General features: G+C 38.4%; 1 protein-coding gene across 2 annotated transcripts; it reads right to left on the reverse strand.

Moving 5' to 3' along the window:
• Positions 1 to 408: 408 nt before the first annotated feature.
• On the reverse strand, positions 409 to 23,279 carry LOC114666229 (cofilin-2-like). Of its 2 annotated transcripts, none has more exons than XM_028821000.2 (4): positions 22,956 to 23,279; positions 5,447 to 5,742; positions 1,940 to 2,016; positions 409 to 1,177 (listed from the first exon to the last, which is right to left on the reverse strand). In XM_028821000.2, the coding sequence occupies exons 1-4, from the start codon at positions 22,956 to 22,958 to the stop codon at positions 1,065 to 1,067; spliced, it is 489 nt and encodes a 162-aa protein (XP_028676833.1). In that variant the 5' UTR covers positions 22,959 to 23,279; the 3' UTR covers positions 409 to 1,064. The 2 variants fall into 2 exon arrangements, with proteins under 2 accessions (XP_028676833.1, XP_028676834.1); XM_028821001.2 differs by lacking the exon at positions 22,956 to 23,279 and adding an exon at positions 10,653 to 11,009.
• Between the last annotated feature and the right edge of the window lie 864 nt (positions 23,280 to 24,143).

A 24,143-nucleotide genomic window follows, 5' to 3' on the forward strand; every position in this document is an offset into this window, starting at 1 on the left:
CAAGTCAGTCAGCAATTCTCATTTCATTCATTATCTTTTCAGTTAAAAACAGATTATTATTACCTTACGCAACCATTAATTGTAATTGGCAAGAAAAGCTGCAAATTCCTCCCCTTACTTTACTCCATAAAAATCTCATAGGAGATTAACAGCAAAACATTGCGCTGCACACTCCAATCTGTAGGAGGGTGGAGTGTTACCCTGCCCTACACAACTCCAAAACAACCACAAAATAAGTAAAATAGTTTTGACGTGCAAGCTATCACTCAGTGTTCGGATCTTGTTCTGGCTTTACACAAAGTCATGACGGGCCTGGTACGAAACAAACATGGCTATTATGAGTATACCCCAAGAGTTCAATCCTTTAGTGTCCCCCCCCCCCCCCCCCCAAATAATTCCAGAAGACAGTCAATGAAAAATTTCTTTATTAAGACAAATGTCACTGATGCTTCCAGAAAATAAACTGCATTCACAACTCCACAATAGGGTGTGGAACAAAACAAGCCTGAATACCAATTGGCGGCACTTAATTGAAACCTGAATCAGTCATTTAAAAAAAAAAAAAAGTCAATTTCAAAAATGTACAAACCTATGTTCAAAATATTTTAAACGTTAAATACAAGTATTCCAAAGTAAGCCAAGTTTAGTGGAATGCAATATGGAATGTACAGAGTCAAATTACTGCTTGCAGTTTTGAGAACTGCAGTTAAGAATCTGAAGGGGTTTTTGACTTAAATTTTACAAATTGGATGATTGAAAGATTGCCTTTAGAAGTCAGATTAAAAAAAATTTACCCTGACTGGGCAAGCATTCAGATTACTATGGCAAATTAGGGTGGACATTACAGATGCAAAAGATTTTAGTTGCTTTGGTATACATAATGAAGTTTTAATTGGACAAGTTCCAAATTTCATCAACAATTAAGAGCTGTAAAACAAATGCAATAAGGAACGTCAAAAATAAAAATGAAATCCACAGCATCTGGGTGCAGGTTAAATCAGAATCCACAAGTACTATGCAGCACATTAAACTGGGAAGCTTCCAGTCAGATGGCAACCTGCATATCAGTGGATCCCTATCCCTTCAATTGATAGAACGGTGCCTCCGAGTTTGCATGCAAGAAAACTACGGTCTAACACATCGTCCCTCGAGGTCACCTGCAATTCACATCTAATTCCTAAAAAAAAAAAAAAAAGAAAAATAAGACAATCACTACCACTTACTTCAAAACATGAGCTGGACCTAGCTGGGTATTTGAATCTGATCTATGGCAGGCCTTCTCTGGCTACTGTATTACATCAAAGGTAGCAGCAGAAAACTAGAAATGGCCCTACTTGACTAATATTTCCTTTGTCCTATTCAAATCATGAGAATTCAATAGTATTAAAAAATCTCAATTGTGCATTTTTTTTTTTTTTTTAAAAAGTATAGAAATTTAGCTGTAAAATGTGTGTAATATTAGTTACACACACACACAAAAAAAAAAAAAAAAACCCTGCACATAACCCAAACTGAAAATCCACTTCAGTCATCCCAGTCTCTATTTAGGAGTATCATGCTACTGTTGCTAGTCTGTGGGAGACAGGACAGCAAGAATCTCAAACTACTATTTGCCAAATTAGATTAGGTCAGCATTTCTTAACCTTTAAGTATTTGCGACCCGAGTATTCATAACAGTTTTAAATTGCCCCCCCTAACTTTTTTTTTTTGAAACCCTAATAAAATTTACTCCTATAAATTTTTTGCGGCCGATACACCACAAGTTTAAAATCTTCCTACGAATAGTGAAATTACACCACATATGGCAACAGGGGTGCACGCCCCACAGTTTGAGAACCGCTGGATTAGGTAAACCTTATTAACCACAAGGGGAAATTTCAGGATCTGAACTTGATCAGTGTTTATATTTAAAAAAAAAAAAAAAAAAAAGTCTTCTCACCTGTAAATTTCTTCCTGAGAGCATCCTTTGAACTAGCATACAACATTTTTTGTTTGACTGGAGCAGCTTCTGGTGACCTATGAGACATTAAAAAAAAAAAAAAAAAAAAACAACAACACTTCAGTATTGTACAATTTACTCAGACAAAGGCAACAACTGAGTCATGGGAGATCGAGGTGTTTAAGCCTTAACCTGAATGGAGGTATTGCTTCACAGTGTGTATTAGAATATGAAATAAAAGGTTTAAAATTTGTGGTTTATACTGTAGATTTCATGTTGCAGATGAAATTCAAACATGATTTTGTGGTTATTGTTGAATTTTTAAGAGGTAGAACACACACATTTGGAGATTCATTCGTGTCTATTGTATGTGAAGCAGGGCTGGTCCCCTTTATATGCCACTCTCCCATTGCAGCAGGGTACCTTCTAAGATGAGCCACAGTCTGCCCAGTCTTCAATGATCTGGCATGTAACACTCTGTTGTGCAAGATAGCAGACATTGATTAAAGAGTCAGTAGAACCTAGTGCTCCTGGACTAGCTAGCATGAGCAAGATCTCTGCACATAGGGTATCCAGCATATGGTCTCCTGAAACAAAAGCTACACACTTGTCCCAATTGCAATCTCCACCTAATGAACGTAGGCAGGAAGAACAGTATTAACTAGGGATAAAGTTTGGATCTATCATGACTTAAGTTATATGGCTTCCCAAACAAATTTGTAGGTCCAAGCTTCATATTCACCAACATTGAAGATTTAGTTCATACTGGTTTAGGTCATAAAGGCTGCCCTGTGAAACTGATGCCATACTAGGGTAGTTAAACTAGGAAAAAATGTATAATAAAAATAAGTACCCAAATGTGCATTAATAATGCTATGTTTGTATCTTATGTGTCATTTGTCTTACAATAATATCGTAAGCATGAAGTTTGGTGTTAAGACGCATGTGAAAACTGCACCTTTCAAATTAATGTAACACTTGGAAAAATAAACCCCTGTACAAAAATGGGGTTCACTGCAGTGTAAAGTGTTGTAACCAACACTGGAGCTGGACACATTCCATATTGCTGTAATGTGCATAGGAAAAATGATAAATTAGGAGATAAAACCAAAAGTTGAATGCAGTCATTAATCAGTTTCTGTTCCACAGTTCTGCTTAGCTTTGCCCCTGAAAGGAAGCACACAGTTTCCTACCAAATCAGTTTTACCAGAGCTTCTGCACTCAGTCTTTACTTGGTTAACAAATGAAATTGACTGTAGTTAATGATGCACTGAAAGGTTTTTTTTTTTTTGTAAGGTAAAATAAACACACAAACAAGCGGGAGCAATTAGTCCTGTGGATTCCTTAACCAAACTTGAGCCATCTCCCACCTTTACAGTTGTTGAAAATTTAACACAGGTGACCAGAATACACCCTCACCCCATACACCTCATTGGTTTCATGCACTGCGTCATGTCAGCTGCCATCTCAACTGTGGGTTAAGGCAAGGTACCTGGAAATTAGCCTTGCCAACATGGAAAAAGACTACGTAGCTCTTGATGAAGCTTGTCAAGTATTAGTGTGCACACTGCACAGGAATTACGCTGACAAAACTAGTGGTTTGACTGGGATCAATTAATAGTTTAGACACCAAACGTTTTTCATGTGCCCATTGCTTAAAGCCTCTGTTGGCCACTTTGTAATTTTACAGGTTCAGTCCTTGCAAAAAAAATGTAAATGCATTTACAGTGGAACCTCGGTTTGCGAGCAACTTGGTTTACGAGTGTTTTGCAAGACGAGCAAACATTTTTAATAAATTTTCACTTGATAAACGAGCGAGGTCTTGCAGTACGAGTAATGTACTGTATACGCTTTGTCTGCGGAGCGTCATGTGATCACAACTGAGCGGATGGTTCTCTCTCTCTCTCACACTGCGGGATTGTGGGCAATCGTCTGCTATTCTGCATCTGAGTCAGCGTGCATAGATAGATAGATAGATAGACACACAGACAGACACACAGACAGACATTATTAATCCCAGGGGGAAATTCACATACTCCAGCAGCAAAAAAATATTAAAGAGTAATAAAAAAATGCAGGTAAAAAACAGACAATAACTTGAATAATGTTCAACGTTTACCCCCTCTGGTGGAATTGAAGAGTCGCATAGTTTGGGGGAGGAATGATCTTCTCAGTCAGTCAACATCCATACGAGCGTATACCGTTTACTACAGCATTAGCATTGTGACTGTGTGCTCGCGTGTGTGTGTGTGTGTGTGTGTGTGTGTGTGTGCTGTGACGTGCGATTCCCCGTCTTACACCCTAAAAGATGAAGCAGAGTCTCAGTACTTTAGCAACACAAGCTTTATTCCGCTTGAAACAGCAACAGCGCGGTTATTTATACACAGACACAGCAGACAGGCAGGACCCTGCACATTTATAATGTTCCTTGTATCACCCATTGACGGCAGGCGCTTATAGCATGTCCGCGATCTTTTCAGATTCACTTTTACAGAGAACTGCTACAGCGCTGGGAGACTCCGATTGCTTTGGGACGCTCTTCCGTGTGTCGTCCCGGTGGGTGCAATCCCACAAGAGTTTAGAAACTCACTCACACCAGCCATGATTCTTTTCAAAGGTAAAGTGCAAGTTAATTTGTTTTATGTATTTTTACTTAATATTTTGTATTAATCATTTTTATATGAATAGTTTTGGGTTGTGGAACAAATCATCTGAGTTTCCATTATTTCTTATGGGGAAATTCACTTTGATATACGAGTGCTTTGGACTACGAGCACATTTCCGGAATGAATTATGCTCGCAAACCGAGGTTCCACTGTATTTATAATCATGTTTAACATTTCTCAATAGAGACCACTGACCCCAGTAGTAATCCTGTAACAGAGTACCAACTTTTGGCCAACATGCTCTTGAAAGAAACCCTTGCATTATATGTATAATTACTATAAAAATGCAGTATACAACTACAACTGAATATACATGCACAATACAACTACAACTGAATATACATGCACAAAGTTTTACAAGTCAGTCTGTCAGGTTTTTTTTTCCTTCCCCCAGCAGAGGTGGGGTGGCACACTCCTCCTATATGGCCAAGGACTAATAGCTACACTCTTTCAGGTCATGGATGCCATTTAGTAGACGCACACTCAACTCTACACGCTTACATTCTCAAACAAGTTTAATTTAATTCAGGACTGCAGGGTGGCAGCACCGAGCACAAGACTAGTACCCAACCATTGGCAGGATTTCCTGCCTATAATACGGACATGACAAGTGTATTTAAATCGAAAATTAAATCCAACTTGGCTGGAGTAGAAAATAGATATTTGCTTTTTTGCTATAACAAATCTATTCGATTAATACCTTCAGAAGTGATGACAGACAGCTACAAAACATTTCAAAAGAAACTTACTTTTTATTGAAATGTACTTTAGCATGAGGATCATCAATTTCAAAATAAAAATAAAACCCCCAACCCATAAAAACACACTAACTCCAACTTACCAGAGCATAAACACCAGGTCCTCCCTATTGCCTTCTTTAGTGTGGTAGGAAATATCCAACACTACATAGCGACAGTCCTTGTTGGGCAACATATTCACACTCTCTGTATATGGATCCTTAATTTTATTTCCTATATCTTCATTCAAAATTTCCACATCTTTCTCCACAATTATTTTTGTCATGTCATCATTCAAACAGAAGCAAATCATCTTCTTCCTCCTCTTGACATCTCCCTTCCTCATCTTCATGGCCTCAAAGACACGAAACACTTCATCATCAACAGCAACTCCAGAGGCCTAAAAAGAAAGGAAGGAAAAAAAAAAAAAAAACATATACACACACTTTTTAAAATGTTTTGTTGCTGTGAAGTTGGTAAAAATCTGTAGCAAGAGTAGATATTCCAGAGTAAGTTGAGAAAGCTTGATGCAGGAAGCGAGGACAATGAGGTAGGGTGGGGCAGTTTTTCCTATAAGGCCAATATTTTTATGAATAAAAAATAAAAACTACATCACACCCCTTAAACACCCCACAAGTCATGCCTGATATGAAGATTAAACCCTTTTGCAGAGGTTTTCATAAAGTACTAATTGAAAAGACTTGATTGAATAAAAGTCATATACAACAAATTTATTACTCTACACAGCACAAGTTATTAAAATTCCTCAAAACCACCAGATTGAAATTTCACTAGGGAGTGGGCAGTCCGGAAACTCCGATACCAGAAGCAGGACACCACCTAACTGCTCCGTACTTAAACGCAGAGCATGCATTTAGGCACTGCAAACAAGGCTTGACCTCGATTGTTGTGTCCCCCACCCAGCATTCAGTCTAATTTTAAACTTAGATTGTAGAAAAAACTCTTAATTTGAATAAAAGGATATTGAAATATGAAATTTGGCAGCAAAATGTATTAGATTCAGTTATATTACACCATTTATTTTTCACTAATCCAAGGAGTTGGATCAACATGGGCCGAAATCACTAAAGGATGCACCAATTAATCCTTGGAGGATTTTATATCCTTCCACCTAATTGAAATAACTTGAATCCAGTCAGTACAACACCATGTTCTTTCAAACGGTTGAATGACTTAATTTCTCTGTTGTCACATGGACATCTTGTTTATGCAAGATACTGCCATATAAGGTTGCCCCAAGACCTCATGAGATTGCTGCTGGGCATCAGCTAACCAAGTCTAAGATAAGAAAACATTTGTAAATTGTACAAAACCAGTCATCTTTAGACAGTCCTCTAAAACAGAACTGCTCATATAACCAACACTCAAGTTTACAAAAAGAAGTCTTGGCATCATTTAAAATGAAGGGGATTCAGCACAGTCATATTTTGCAGTAGAAACATACAAAATACTAGATGACTAGAAAGTCACACCATTTTACAACTCACTCTTTAGTCTTTAATTTCAGAAATTAAATTTGGACATAGGTCCCGGTAATTAACAGTGCCCACAATAACTCCATAATAAACTTCATGATAGTACATGAGATTACTAAAACAAAATGCCAACTGTAATAAAAGTCAGTGTGTACAGTCAGATTTACTGATGATGTATTCATTAGTCTAATATAGGCAAATATCATTAATATTGTTAGTGTAGAGTCAGGAGTATTAGATATAACCTCTAAGAAATAAGCAGGGCCAGCATACATTGAAGTGTTGTGATTCAGTTCCATCTCTGAATGGATACCCTGCTGCACAAGTGTTTTTACTTTAGAATGCTCTTAAAAACTCATTATATCCACTTCAGAAATACAACTCTGAAGAGCTATATGCTCACTAGTAGTAAAAAGGGCTCTGTTGCAACAATTACGCTGCCTTAACTGGAAAAACCCTGTGCTACATCATAGCAGACACTAATTTGAAGAGGCAAGTCACAACAGTACCTAAAGCAGGAAAAGATACTGCATATTAGATATCTGTTGCCAAGTGCCTGCAGTATTGGGGCTCTCAATTATATAAAAAGTTTACAGGGATTACAATTTGGAACAGGACATCTGCCACCATAATTAAATATTTTCTATATTGGTTAATGTATATACTTCTTTCTAAAAACATGCTTTCAAAAATACACGACTAGCCAAACACTACAAAAAGCTATGCCTCACCTACTGTTAGCCACTCTTGGCACAACTATTAAAAAAACACTTTACATACCTACATGAAATTTTATTTTTTATGCTTTGTTAACTTGCATGAACAAAGCCATACAATTACTAAAGACTCGCATAACAGCATCCTGGGACAGTACAAGTATTCAGATCCTTGCTGCTTCAAATCCAAAGGTGTACTTCCTCCCAGTTTTTCACTCTGACGACGGTTTATATCGAGCACATTTTTCATTATGTGCTATAGTACTTAATGGAATCCCAGAACGTTTTGTGTAAAACTACATGTTATTCTGTACACCTTTCAAAAGGGAGGAAAAAAAAAAAAAAAAAAATCACCCCCACCCCACTTTACATGTGTGAATGTTGCTGATCTGGAGAAATGCCTACAAGATAGGGCCAAATGCCTGCATTGTAGACCATCAAATACTAGAGACCACCCAGACACATACAAATTTATTTGAAACTGCTAGCTAATGTTATGTTCTGTGGCCCCAGAAGATGTTTCTACCTACTTCAGGAAATCCTCCAATCACTCTCATCTAGGCTCCTTTTAAAATTTTATTTCTGGAACAGAAGGGGAAAAAGAAAAAAAAAAAAAAAGGCACACCCCTTATATTAAAGTCACACCTGTTGAAAAAAGTACAAAAAAAAAAAAAAGTCCTAACGCAGTTAAATTGGAGTGAACCAAGTTCAAAGCTTACAAAAGGGACAAGTAACTCTGCACATGCTCACTCCACCCTCCTTTGTCTACTCGCCATGGAAACAATATACACTGTATGCAATACACTAAGAGAGAATTTGTGGGAGTAAAGCTAAACTATGCAAGTGCTCTGTGGCAAAGTGACACCACTTGCAGGGTTGGCTGCTGCTGCCCTTTTCCCAAAAGTGGCCAAAGAAGCTGGGAAAGATTTAGAAAATGGATAGATAGCACACAATCCATTAAATATCACTGAATTCAAAAAGAGAGGAGGGGACACGGTGGACTAAGGCTAACTCAAAATGTAACAAATACAGCCTGACTGCTAAAATATGGCTAGAAGTATAATGTCAAAACATGCCAATTTTATTACAATTGCAACAATTTATAGAGAGGTTAAAAGATGGCTCTGATGCTTTAGGACCTTGTACATTGTCAGCTCAACGAATGAATTGTGGCTTACTGTAATTTCTGTTAATTTAAAGCCACCAGATGCTCTAGCATTCAAAACTGAGGAGGTGCCATGAGAATTTTATAGATCCCAGATTACACAGTTTAATACTATCAAAACTTTCAGCATTTTTGCATAGAGACCCTCCGAGGTCTTCAAAGCAAAACAAAGATGAATACAAACTACTGGGCATGTTAATGTGGCAGCAAATTAGAAGGTGACACACTGAAGGATACTTTAGAAAGAAGAGATTACAGCTTGTTCAATATGTACATAAAAAAGAAATCTGGTAAATACCATCTTCAGCAATGTACTTATTGCTTTAGTTTTATCTGTAATTAATTATCCAGTAACAAAAACTACACACACACACACCCTGAACGGATGCCATACTTGATTCAGAAAATAAATAACCTTAAAGAAGGGTAAGCTTTATTTCCGGGAAATGTTTGTTATTTATTGATAATCGACTTATCATTCATGGCCCTAACTCAAATTAAACTGCTCCACATCATTCTCTCAATGTGCAATATAGACCTTAAGTCAGTCAGTGCAATTTGCACATTTAACCAGTGCAATAGGTATATGAAAAGTGTAATTTGTATATATTTGTAATGCTCTCATTACTATTTTTGTTTTTTAATTTGTATGCCTCACACGGAGTCGACCGCACCTTCAATTTCGTTGTTTCTTTGTAAAAGTGACAATGACAATAAAGATTTATCTTATCTTAAAGGAGGTCTTTACTGTTCTTTGAGGTCGTTAGTCAAGTGTCACTGTACAACATGAGACAATATGAACGGGCAGCAGTGCACCCCCACACCACAATAAACGTGATGGTGGGAGGAAACAAAATCCCATACCAGCTCTGCCGTTTCATTCACCCTTCCACTGTTGAACCCACCTAACACAGGTCGAGGAGAGCTGGATCCTTGCCAAGGGGAATCAGATGACAGGCATCATAAATGCAGCAACGCCAGATGGATAGCTGATCTACACTGGATTGGTGTCGTACTTTTGGTTTAAGTCTTGGAGATTTTCATCTCAAGTTTAAGGGTAAATTTGCATAAAAACGCCCCCTTTGCTCAATATGCCAATCAGCGTACAGTGCTATCTCTCACGTGAATCCGACCACAGCGGATATTACAGTTGAGAGCCACATTAGAACAGTGAACGCTTTAGTCAAATAATTTGAGTGCAACAAAATAGCGTCACCAGATCTTTAAAAGCGTTTAGGCGCATACATATCTGGTGGCTCTGAGGCCAGGGATCTGCACTGGCAAAAGTAAGCTCTGTTGGGCCCTTGAGCAGGGCCCTTAACCTGCAATTGCTGAGCGCTTTGAGTAGTGAGAAAAGCGCTATATAAATGCAAAGAATTATTATTATTTTTATATCTGCCAAATCCGCAAATTATGAAAAGGGCCCGCCTCAACTAAACCAGATGTAAAGTACTTAAAAATTATCTAAATCACACTTCAGCGTCTTTTTGTACTTTGTAACTGCTTCGGCTTGTCTGACATGTATAGAAAACGTGAAATTCTAGCCACGCCAAGCTCGTTAAAAATCGCGACTCTCTCAAACTAAACATTCCCAGGGAGTAAACTGAGAAGTCAGGCAAAATTACACCTTTTACTGGCTAACTAAAAAGATTATTTGTAAATGAGGAACAGAGGGGAAAATGGCGTAGTGATGACTTTCTGTAGCTAATTCTGTTCTTCCTGCCTTATTAATTGCAGGACACGATACGAATACAAACAAACAAAAAAGTTAAACATCAGAAATGGATAAACTTAAACTTTCTCGTTTCACACGGACGACTCGTTTGTTCAAACTAAGGCCAGTCTTTCGACGTCAAGTAAAGGCGGAAATCAAACATTATTAAAAGATAAGCCACTGTATTAGAAAAGGCGCAGCGGTATATTAATTACTTACCATGTTTAGATGTTTTGGTCACAAAAAAAATCGAACAACAAGTGTTGTGACGGCCGTGAGACTTCACTTTCTGCTGCCTCCCAAAGCGTCACAGGCGTGGAACTTTGAAGAGATGGCTACACCGCAAGTAGAGAAGACACCTCCCGCTTCCTGACTTTTTTTTTTCTCCTCTCTCTCTCTCTCAAAGACAATTGCCCAGAGGCGCGTTTATATTTCCGGGTTTCATTTATACAGTCAGTCAGTACTCGTCGCCTGACAAGTTACAGCTACGTCAGTACACAGCGTCCTGCACTGACCCACAAGCCGGTTAAGCTGGACTGTCCGCTAATGTGAACAGAGTTAATCGTGCAAGGTGAAAACGTGCGGGTGCGCATATACCTGTGCTTAGTCTCGTCTACGTAGTCAAACAGGTAAACACGTGAAACTTGGTGGGAACCAATAGGCGACTGCGCTAAAGCTCAATTCCTTATAAGGCACTTGCACATTTCGCAAGGTATTACTATAGAGAAAAAAAAGCCTTATTTGGAGCGACTGGCAGTTCCACTTTTTATAACAAAAGCGCTACGCGCAGAGCTGAAGAGACATTTCATTACGAGAAACTCGTCTTCTTAAAATTTACCCCTTCACATCCTGCAATTTTCCTTCTTTAGGGAGGATAAAAAAATACAACTATTCGATACTTAACTGAAACATGGCATTTGCAGTGACTTTTCAAAACAGAATTCTCACTGTGATGGATGCCGACAGTGCCACTCATCCTCTTCATAAGGCGGAGCCGCCAATTTCTGTCATGTACTGTAGATTAAGTTAAAAGGTGTCTCCTAATTGTAGGTTGAGGCAACAAAGTTAATGGAAGATACCAAGCTTACTCCATGTGGTGCAGGGAGAACCATCCACCTCTGAAAATTACAAAGAACTAACTCGACTGGGGCTCGAAATGCTTTCAACCATCGTGCTTGTCTCCACTTCCGCCAGTTACACACGATACAACGGTACATGGACAACGTCTTCAGGGATCTGTCAGTCCGTTACTGCACTAATTGATGCAAATATGTGCGCTGTCTGTATTGCGTAGGACATTGTCCACATCACTACATTTACATAGAAATGCAAGACGCGATTTTCGCTATCGAGTTAAGTTCAAAACGCAGAGAAAAGTTGATTTCAATGAGGTTCGTGGAAATCTATTCACAACGACATCTCCTGAACCTTTGGGGGGGGGGGTCATCCATGTCAAAGACTTTGTTTTTGGTCTAGCATCTTTCTCTCCATATTCTTCAAAAATGAAGGTTGTCCAGCAAGAACAGTAGCAGAAATGGTGCTCCGTTTATTAATGGGACTGGGGCTATACAAATTTTGCACGAGTACTTTCAGACACATTTGTTTACATAAACAGGTGTGCACGCAGGTAGGTGGGCGCAAGCACGAGCGCTCATGGAAATGAATGAAGACGGGGGTCAACTTGTTTGCCCTACAAGACCACATGCAGAATAAAGAGAAAAAAGAAACGAACACACTCCTCTGGAAAGGTCGACCTGCAGAGGCAATAAAAATATCCCTGTACACATTTATGAACGTTTTTACTTCATTTGACCCAAAGTGTTTAATTTCAAATGTATGAATCAAGTGAACAATTTCCTGTTAATTTCACTCTACATTATGTAACTTAATGTACTTGCTTGTATAAAGCTGTACAGATCAGTTGTATTTAGCGATTTCCCGCAGTATTACTAACGTGTAAAATTACATGGAAGTGTTGTATTGAACATTCAGTACCGATTTTTGAATATTGTTTTAAAGGCTGTGGTTAGTTAGTGCACCACCACTAAATGTTGCTGTCAGAGGAGTGTTTCAGCAAATTTCCATTGAGGATCATTAAAGTACAGTATACACATACACACCAGACAAGTCTTTTTAAAGCTCATACGTCTGTCTCAATTGCTTTTTCAATTATTCGGACCAATTTTATTCACCCTAGTACAGTCTAACTTTTGTTCTATTGCCAATTTCAAGTGTTAAATTGTGCTTATAAGTCACATACAACACTGTTAATTTCATTCATTAACTCAATGCAGGATCAGGAGGATTAACGATGGAGGGAGACTTGAGTGCAGGTTTTCCACTTCTTGTTCATGGGAGATACGATCGATAGATACTTTATTAATCCCAAGGGGAAATTTACATACTCCAGCAGAAGCATACCGATACAAAAAACAATATTAAAGATTGATAACAATGCAGGAAAAAAAAAAAAAAAGACAATAACTTTGTATAATGTTAGCGTTTACCCCCCCCCCCCCCCCTCCACCCCGGGTGGAATTGAAGAGTCGCATAGATTGGGAGAGGAACGATCTTCTCAGTCTGTCAGTGGAGCAGGACAGTGACAGCAGTCTGTCGCTGAAGCTGCTCCTCTGTCTGGAGATGATACTGTTTAGTGGATGCAGTGGATTCTCCATAATTGATAGGAGCCTGCTGAGCGCCCGTCGCTCTGCCACAGATGTTAAACTGTCCAGCTCCATGCCAACAATACAGCCAGCTCTACAGTGTTGCCCCAAAACCTCAGCTATACATCTGCAATAACCATACTGCAACTAGGCATTATATACAATGCAATATTAAAATGACTTTACAGAGCTCTCTGAGAGAAGAAGACTCTTCTCCTGCACCAACAACAATTTACACTTCCTCTTCTTCCAAACTGGTTCAGCATATTTTGCACAAACAAAACCTCCAGATTAAGTTAGATTGGCCTGAATCTGCTGCACTTCTGGGTACGTCTAAAGTGGCAACGTTTATCAGAGCACCACTTCAGTTTATCTCTAGGTTTAAAAAAAAAAAAAAAAAAAAAAAAACACACCTTCTGAATTCATTTTGCTCAGACCATTGACAAGCCCAGCCATTTAAAAACTGAAAATTAATTGGTGTATTAAATTGCAGTCCTTCCATCACACTGTAATTGCTGAACATATATTCACATTATCATATAAGCATCCCATTTGAGGCAAGTGTTCCTTCCTCATACACTGTAGAAATTACCCAATGCAAAGGGATGAGCAAAAAAGGCAAACTCGGAGGACTCTACAGAGTAACAATGTCTGTTGCTAATAAAAAACAATTCCATTTTTGTCAGCAATATGAGAAAGAGGGTTCAAGCAACACTTCTATTAAAAAAAAATCAGAATTGTTCAAAATGAGCCACACCACAGGAAACTGTAGCAGGAAATGCAACAAATGGATAATAAGTGGAAAGTCAGGGTGCTTGGCTCATATCTGAAAACTTCCTATTACAAGCCCAAAACTATGCCCCTGGCATTGCTATGATGTAATATGGGGTCAACTTTGATAAGTGTATAGGTTTGTTGTTATATGTATAAAGTATGGTGAAATCTGGACTTGCATTTGCTAAACATGACACCACAAGTTAGCACAACTAACCTGTTCAAAAACGTAGGCCTTCCTTACCTCAAAATATCTATAGATTGTAATAGAGGATCACAAAGAGCACTAATGTTTCTTCATATTGGTAACCTAACATTTTTATATCAAGTAAATAAATTATACCAATGACATACGGTAATAGGCTTTTTTGGTGCTGTAAGTCATATTTGTCTATCTCCACATCAATTTTCAGAAAACATTTTTTTCTTTAGTAAAAAAAAAAAAACATCCATAACAGATGGGAGTATTTTCATGAGCATTATGCTCTGAAAATGCACACACAGGAAATTTACAACTTTTGGTAGTTTATTTTTACTTGGAGATAAATTCTTCTATATGTGTACACAGACAGTTGTACAAACTAAATTGGAAAAAAACCCTTGCTAAACAAACAAGAGAGGAGTACTATAAAAACTTGAACCTGAGCAACGTTTTTTCCTTACAGATTTGGCTAAAATGTTTCAGGCAACAACCAGTCACTCTTTGATCAGGAAATATGCCTTGTAAAAAGTTATGGTGAAATGTGCATAATTATTTTAAAGGCATGCAGGTGCAAGAGCCCGATTGTAAAAAGTTTACATTTGTTTTTGCCAATAAGTGGTGGGCAAGAGAAGAATTATGGAGATTTGGTGAATGACTGCATTGAGTGATGCAAAATGATCAATCAAGGAGACCATGGTAAACTTAAGGTAAGTCAAGATCTAGCTGTCTTTGGTCTTCTTTCAGGGAGAAGTGGTGGCAATTCAGGTACCCAAGTACTTATGGGTGCACCTGAACAGCAGTCTACCGTTGCACTTAAGTCATATACCAAAAACCACCCCAAGCTAAATTCTGCTAGATATCCTGAATGGACCCAGGTAATTTGGTGTGGGTAGAACATTTCTACACATGTTCTCAGTCTGTGTTTACAAGGTTGCTCTTTTATCAAGTGATATGTTAAGCTGACATCTTCTACTTTCATATTACTCAAAGTAGGAAGGATGGCTCTGTTTTAGGCAATGAATACAAATCTGGAGGTAGTAGCAGAGAGATTCATGTTGGTTAAGCTGTTGCCTATCATGAATAATCTTTCACCCTCTGCGTGGCACTCGTGCTAAAGATGCTCTGCAGCTTGACCAAGGAGGGGGAGGTTAATGTAGTGGTCTAAAGAGCATTAAAGATTTACCACCAGCCGTCATTAGAATTTACAACACAACCTCTAGCTAGATTACTGCCATCATCTGTCATTATATTAGTTATCTTAATGTATGACCATGTCAATTCTGCAGTTTGAGAGTTGTCTTCTGCTGAGGTAATGCAGCTTATGTAAAAAGTGCTAGAATATAGATTTTATTGATCCTATATAAGCTCAGGACTTGGTACACACTTCACAAAATGTTAATGCAATGTATTACTGTAAAGTTCTATAAATTTCAAATTTACATAACAATTGACACAACTGAATAGGTCAAGTTCTAATTGTCACAACTATAGGGGTACAGTGGGACATCATTAAAAACTTTACATCTTTATACACCACCTTGTATTTTCTACCAGAGATGCAGTTTATCCCAAGCACATATCCATCAATTCCCAGTTCAAGGGTATGTCTGAATAAATTCCAGTCATTTCTAACCTCTGTTCCCTTTAAGCTGTAGATCCAGCACACATGGGAAAGACAGAAGTGAAAGGTACTCTATATTCATTTTTGGCAACACTAAGGTAAGTAAGGATTCTCTCTTCTGTTATGAAATGAAAGGTTATTACCAAGGAAGGATAGACAAAGCCATGTGATGAACTACCTAAAGCCCGGAACGATTTTTTCATCTTCAGAGCGGCTGCAGTATTTATGGGGCTAGTCTTGTGCATGGAATGCTTTGACCACAGTTCTTTACAGTCACTGGCATTACATTAAGGAGCACAGTCTAATCTTCAGCTATTAATCTGATGAAAGGAGATTTAAAAAAAATTTGAAATGCATTCTCCTGCCATACTAGGAGGTTTTCTGCCTCACCCAACTACTTCTATCTCATGTATGGGAAGTGCTGCTATGATTTGTCAGCAGGACTTTTGTGCCATGTGGTTTGAGAAATGAAGCAAGGAGATTGTTGCTTCTTACATTAAATTCTGCATTTATATCATGAAAAGTGACAGTATTTTTTAAAAACAGCGGAGATTAAAATACTTCACATGTATAGATTCTGGCCATTGCTATTTAAAAATCTCAAACGACCAGTTACAAAGCTGTTTAAAATGGCACTGGTGAATGGTACATATTTAAGTTATCTCAAACATCAAATGTCATGCAAAGAATTACAGATAATGACCCCAATATGTAAATGCTGTTGTAAGTGACATAAAATTCAGAATGATGCATTAACAAGACGGCTGCAGTATCCACAAATGTAATTCCATTCATGCAAGTCATGTAGCACAAGGATAAATAAAGACTGGGAATACCACTTAGGACAATCTGTGTAACAGACGAAGTAAATTAAAACCTAGATTTTATTTTATGGAAATATTTCAGTTTTACATACTTGTATCATTATATTTTAAATGCATCTACATTTGGTACCCTTGCTTTGAAGTGGACAAACATGAAGAGTTCCATAAAATTGCATGGACATTTTGTGCACAAAGGAACTATAAGGCATGGCACTTTGCTAGTGGAAAAACAGCTTTCAAGGTCAGTGTATGTTTTCAGATCCTTGCTGGTTCATACCTGTATGTACTTTTCTTATCCATGGTATTTCCTTATTTTTCAGATTAAGTACAGTCGATTTTTAAACAATGAGCACGACTCTGGAACTTTGTGGCTACTCAACATTTTTTTATGTTGAAAGCAGAGCAATCCAAAGGGCAGAGGCTCTGGAGCTTCTGTACACCTTTCAGAATCCCTGTGTGAAAAGGGCAAATTGATGGCCTGGAACTGAAACAAATATCAAAGACTATATAATCACAAGCTAGCAGTTTAAAAATTAATTTGCACAGTAGACTCCTATTGTTTCAATAGATAATTTATAGGCAGCCCTGGCCCACTAGATCCAAATCTCTTTCCCAGTCTTAAACCAAAAAAGCTTTCATAAAACTAACAGTTTAAAAAAAACAAAAACAACTCCCATAAAGCACACGTTGATAAAGAGTAAAGAAGGTAAAAAGGCAAGTCTGTGTGTCAGTGTCTCTGATCTAAAACCGTTAAAAGGGTGAAAACCAAGGTCAGATCTTACAAATAAAGTGGCATCTGCACATCCCCATACCCACCGTTCTGCCTACTCACCCTGGTAACAACAGGGTGCATGAAGGACACTGGCAAGACACTCCAAATTGTGGAATGAAGCCGATGTAAAACAAGGTTTTGTATAGCTCACACTATAAAATAGATTGGCTGGCTTTCTAATTGCAGATTCATACAGCTTTTGGAATTGAGTGTTTCTAATGATTCCTAATTTTACCAATTTGTTCTAGATGACAAGTCTAAAAATACATAGCAAAAAAAAAAAAAAATCTCACAATGACGTATGATCTGGTAAAACAGGTCAGTCATTGTCCAACCCGCTATATCCTAACACAGGGTCATGGGGGTCTGCTGGAGCCAATCCCAGCCAGCACAGGGCACAAAGCAGGAACAATCCCCAGGCAGGGCGCCAGCCCACCGCAGGGCACACACCCATACACCAAGCACACACTAGGGACAATTTAGGATAGCCAATGCACCTAACCTGCATGTCTTTGGACTGTGGGAGGAAACCAGAGCACTCAGAAGAAACCCACGCAGACATGGGGAGAACATGCAAACTCCACACAGGGAGGACCCAGGTCTCCTTACTACGAGGCAGACGCGCTACCACTGCGCCACCGTACCGCCCGGCACAACAGGTTTCCTGGTGAATTACAATTCTATGGCAAAACAGAAGTGTTCCACCCAACATCTCTCTGTGCCTTAAAAGACATGAAGACGTGTTACAAGATTTTTAAAAAGGAAGGGGGGCATAACTGGCAGTCTTGACAATACCAAATCACGGAGGCATGAATAAAAAAAAATTCTTAAATCTAAACCAAAACATTGCATTTGCATATAAATTAAGCACCACAGAGAATCTAAGACATCACATTAACAGCATAGTAAATAAAAACAGATCACCCTGATACAGTAGCGAACTCAATTACATCATACTTGGCATATTTAAACAAAAAATTAAGCCAAGATTAACCAATAAATGTCAAAAATGAATACCAGGCCTACAAGTTAAGCCTGTACATGTTTATTAAAGTAAATATAACAGCAATTCAAATGAAAGGACACATATATATATATATATATATATATATATATATATATATATATATATATATATATATATATATATATATATAAAAACAAAAGTCCTCAGAAGCCTGAGCCTGTGACCAGATAGCAACAACAGGAATTGTGAAAGTAGTGTACAAATTCTGTCTGTGGATACACTCTGCTGTTTGCAATGCTTAAACAGTTCTGCCAGACTTCACTGTTGGGACCTTTTGACTTTATACTAATTTTAGTAAAACAAGTGGCATACATTAGTCTACCATGGGAAGTCATCCAAACCCAAGCCAATGGCTTATACTTCTTAATGAAAGAGAGAAATAAACAGATGCATTAGAACTATAAACAAATGCATGCTCTTAATTGGACTATCACGTCTTTAAATGTAGTACTAGGGCAAATGGATTATATTGTTTAACATTTAGAAAGTTGACCAATCTAAAATTCTTCCAGAAAGAGGCCAACACTTTTGCCTTATGGAACCAGTGCCTGGATTTTGAATTCTACCTCTGGTATTACCCACATGGTGTTTATAAATCCTCCCAGCATCTGTAGCAGGTGTTTTTTTTTTTGTTTTTTTTTTAAAATATACTGCAGTTTTCACTCTCACATCCCAAACGAGAGGTTTGTTAAATTGACTAGTAATCCCAAATTAACCCTAAGTAAGTATGTACATGTAACCTATGCATAAGCAGGCCCTGCAGTGAGCTGGCACCTAGTTGTGGTGCATTTCCTGCCTTGCATCCAGTGCTGTCAGGATAGCTCTGGCACCTGTAACCCCAATTTGAATTTGGTAGATTTGAGAACAAGATTCTCAGAATAAGCCACTAATCAGGAAAATCAGTCTATGCCTGTTGATGGTGAAATTCACATTTTTCCAATGCTTGTTTAACTACAACAAAAAAGTTAAAATAGGGTTGGGAAACTGCCAGAAAATTTAACAGCTTTGGACAGAATGGCAGAAAGACAACAAATTTAAATTTGGCTAGGAACAGATTGCATAATTCGAACAATGTTTCCCATAATTCCAAAGCAGCATTACTAGAATCAGTGGTTAAATGATGGCTCCCAGACTACTGAGCCTTCTTAAAAGCTAGACACCTCAATAAATGAACACAATTTAATAAATAAAATTATAAAACCACAGCAGGTAAATACAGGTCAGGTGCATCGAAAACTTGTATCTCAGATTACACACAATTCAGTGTTGTTATCAACACAGTATATATTTTTTGCTGCAAAATTTAGGAGAAAAAAAAGTTTGAAAGTATAAATTATTTCAGCAGATGACTGCCACCTATTACACCCTTTCCTTCAGTAAATCAGAGCTGTAGAATCAGCATAAAGTCCTACAAAAAACACTCCAGGAACTTTTCCCCTCAGTGCCCTAAAGCTATAACAAAAAAACGCATCCCAATTAATAAAAATTAGAATTAGAAAATAGAATTGTCTATTTGAAACCTTTCGTCAGTTGTTAAAAAGGTGGGTTTTTTTTCCCCATAGGATTATTAAATAATGTATATAGATACGACTTTTGTGAAATTTTAACCTGCTTTTTCTGGGCTCTCTCCCCTCCTCCGGATACAATTAAACACCAATTTCATGCCTCAAGTCTTTGTGTCGAGGTTAATGTTGAATGCCAGCTACTGAATATGTTAGGCAGTAAATTAGGGGGGCATCCTGTAAGCTTCCTTTATAGACTGACAGTTTGTAAATGGCTCAGAATCTACTTTCTTTTTAAAGATTTTAATCTGATAAAGACCAATTCAATTAGCATATGTAGGGCCTTAGAATGTAAACAAAAATTAGTTACAAACAACCATTTTTAAAACCATAAAGTCACCACTACACTTTATTCCTACACTAAAACCTTTTAGCCTTTTGAACCACCATCTTCTAATTTATACATTTTTCCCCTTTATTCCAAGGAGAAGCTTACTGGACAATTACCAACTTGTCTGGAATTCAGAACTTGGAAAATTCCGAAAGCCTGTGACAAGTTAATACTCGTTTGCTGCCACACAAGCTTGTAATGAATGCAGTACTGAATGGGATGACAGGAAGCCATCCTATCAAAATCCAGGGAGAGACAAAAAAGACTAAGCCTCTCCCAGGTAATTTTTGGGTGTTGGTGTCTTACTAATCAACATGTACAGAACTGTTGTTGCCTAAAGTAATTCTCTGACAAGACAGCAAAGAACTTAAAAGAATGGATGGGGAAGCCAAAAAAAAAAAAAAGTCGTCATGCTCAGTATGTCAGTGAATGTTCAGAATAAATAAAGTATAAATCCAACAAAGTTAACCATAAAAGGTGAACGGCAAAACATTACCACCAGGGCTCAAACTTGTTAAGAAGATACAAGTTTTATTTTACTTAAATTCTGTTTGCTAAAAATAGAATTCTAAACACCCTAGCCCTGGACTTTGTGCAGTTTGCTGAAGATCACAAAGCAAGTCAAAGAGGAAATTGCAAGAACACCCTTCACATTTAAGAGGTCTTTTTTTCTAAAATATGTAGACAATTATGCTGAAAGTCAACTTGGCTAAAGGCATCTATAACATACATAACAGACAATTTTCTGAAGGGCTTTGTTACAATGGAAAGATAGTCCCAAACAGTATACTAAAATTCATTTGAATATAAAGAGCGTTAATGACAAAATTTACAATTATCTGGCTGAACAGAGGCAACTTAATAAAAGCCATTTTCTGATCCACAAATGGGGGGGCTCTGGTCAGAATTTTATTTCTTTATTTGCACTTAATAGATATCTGACAGGAACTTCAGGCACAATGGTAGTGAGCTGCCAAGGGTATACTAGTCATACTTTAATATTTTTAGTATTCCATAAAAAAAAAACACTTATGACCACACACAGCCCACTGACATTCTGTCCTGCTGGTAGACTGTGTGCACCCCTGGGGCCACACTGACATCTCCTCCACTGGCCCCTGCCTCCCACATCCTTATTCTGTGTATAATGCAGAATTACAAAAATGTGCCCACTGAACAATTCAGATACAAAAACTCCACTATAAACGTGTCCCACACACTACTCCAAGATACTCGATGTGGTCAAATTATACAGGCAATTTGAGTTATTTCCACATTACTTGTATAGGATTCCTGTATGGCCTGACCATTTTACACATCCATCTATACATTCTCAAACCTGCTTTATAATATTAAGCATAATGAGCAGGGCGAAGAGGGAGGCATGGTTGCAAAGTGGTAGCACTGCTGCCTTGCAGCAAGGAACACATCCTAGGTTTCTGGTGCTCCAGTTCCACCCTCCAACACCCCCCCCCAGAGTCCAAAGACCTGATGGGTTAAGGTGGACTGGCGATTCGGAATAACATTCTCAGAACAAAGCAGATTTAGGAAAAAGGATGGCTGGTTGGTGAAAGCTTTCCCGGGAGCAGGCATTATCAAACATCGCGCTGGGCAACTTAAACCTGAAATTCGGAGTCGATGATTCGTTTAATAATAAAACAATTTGGTGATGCGGGAGAAAAGCTGGACTCACGAGGAGATCGTGCCAAATCCGCCGACAGTAATGCCCGTGTAATCCGTCCTGCCAAACAGGAAGTTCACCTCCCAGCAATTTTTTTAAGCGGGAAAATGACAACCTATGCGGCTCGCGCCTTTTAAACCATCCATTACCGAACCCGAACAATCGACTTTAGCGGGCGGGTGTAATGTAGTTTATTTCAACTGTATCGCGAAAGTGCCCAGCTACTAAACAGCGATCTAACAGTGCCAGGTGGGTGCGGCTTTTACACATTTTTAGAACGTTAAAAAGGTAATTTACATAAGGTAACGCCCCTTTCGTTCAATATGCTAATTCAAGTAAAGTTCCAACACTTACCGCCGAGAGATACAGCGGATAGAGTCAATAGCCTTAATTAAAATACATCTGGATAACGGTTTTGGGGCTCTTTTTCGATTCGCATGTTGCAGGCAACCACGTATTAAAAAAAAATTAACTAGGACGCTCCTACTGGATCATGAATTACTTTCGACGAAACAACTTAGACAGATGATTAAAACTGCTCTAAATCTCACTATGCCTATTGTCACATTAGATTTATCAATTACTGTAGATATTTATGAAATTGTTCTAAATCACTCTTTTGTTGCATCATTACTGCTTTACAGACTTGGAAAATAGAAAGAACAATCAGTCCATCTACCCATCCATCCATGCCAAACTTCGGCGTGCCCAACAGGAGTTCTTTGGGGGGGAACCGAGCAGATGAAATGAGGAAGACGGAGCAAAGACGGCGTTGCCAGAAATTTCTACTGCGGTTCTGCTAGATTTATAAACTTTAAAGATGCCGCCCCGAAATTACACCTGCGAAAAAACACGGACTACTCATAGCGTAAGTTCAGCTCTAACATTGCGAGCCAGAAAGGCTTGAGGCTTTTTCGTGCCTAACGTGTGCTTCTCGCTCTACCTGCGACGCAAATAATAGGTGGTGCGTGGAGACCAAATATCATCATAAAACATAAGGTAAATACAAATACGTTCTACGTGATATGACCGAACAAACGTACCGATACATAAAATATCACTCACCATCTTTACGTGTTTGGATTACAAAAGAATCGAGTTGGTACAGAGGAGAAAGTTGCTGCTGCCTTTCAAACCGCCACACAAAAGAAAAGACGTGTAAAAAGTTGTAGAGATGGCTACACCGCAAGTTCAGAAGACACCTCCCGCTTCCTGATTTTTTTTTTTCTTTCTTAGTGACACTTGCCTAGCGGCGCGCCTGTGTTTCCGGGTTTCACTTATGCAGTCGCTCCCCTTGTCGCCTGACTTAAAGCGGTTACGTCAGAACCCAGAAGCCCGTGCTTGAACACAGGCGAGGTCCGCAAGCCGGACTGTCCGTCAATATAAAAATCATTGAACGCACACGACCAACACGTGCGAACGCAGGCACCTGCATTGATTCCCATTCTGTGTTCTCAAACAGGTAAAAACGAGGATCTTAGTGGCAACCAATGGGCGACTGCGCTGAAGCCCAATTCCTTATAAGGCTCTTAAAATATTTCGCAAGGTAATACCATCGAAAACAAAAAAAAAACCTTATTTGGCGCGATCAGTACTTCAAATAATAAAAAAGCGCCGCAGCACGCAGAGCACACATGCGTGTATATGGTATTAAAAGAAGCCCCACTTACAACAACTTCATAGAAATGAATGAATTTGTTGTTGTCCTCTTCACTCGCTGCTCCAAGATTTTCAGGTAAACAATTCCAAATGCGAATCCAGAAAGTGTGCACTGTGAGTCACGTTGCAGGCCAGCTCCTTAAGTTTAACTAATGAATAACTAATAATTTAAGTCTTAATTTCTTTATATTTTGGATCTTTATTGTTACCTAAAATACTCGAGCCTTTCATTCCAGGTCGTTTATTACATCATCAGACTCTGCATCAGCAGTGCCGGATTAACCAATAGGCACATGTAGCATATGCTACGGGCCCCGCAATTTCGGGGGCCCCCAAATGGTGGACCCAATATTTAATGAAAAAGTGTAGCATTAAAAAACTGGTCTTTAAAAATATTATCTTTACGTTTTTAAACTGTAAATTTCTTACACAACACATAAAATTCACATAAATAGTATAAGATTCTTATTATAATCGAGAGTAAAATAATTGTTTAGTCCGGTTTGAACTGTTCAGAATCTAAACTTCAGATGATGCAGACCAAAAGGGCCCCCAAATTTGAAATGTGCTACGGGCCCCCAAAGCTCTTAATCC

Source organism: Erpetoichthys calabaricus, chromosome 15 (assembly GCF_900747795.2).
Source record: "Erpetoichthys calabaricus chromosome 15, fErpCal1.3, whole genome shotgun sequence".
Taxonomy (NCBI): domain Eukaryota; kingdom Metazoa; phylum Chordata; class Cladistia; order Polypteriformes; family Polypteridae; genus Erpetoichthys; species Erpetoichthys calabaricus.

What these genes read in the sequence shown, in the direction of transcription:
- LOC114666229 (XM_028821000.2), bottom strand. An exon ending in GACCTGGTGTTTATGCTCTG is followed by an intron (nt 2,017 to 5,446) that starts GTAAGTTGGAGT and finishes AATGTCTCATAG; the next exon opens with GTCACCAGAAGCTGCTCCAG. An exon ending in TCTCAGGAAGAAATTTACAG is followed by an intron (nt 1,178 to 1,939) that starts GTGAGAAGACTT and finishes TTTTTTTTTTAG; the next exon opens with GAATTAGATGTGAATTGCAG.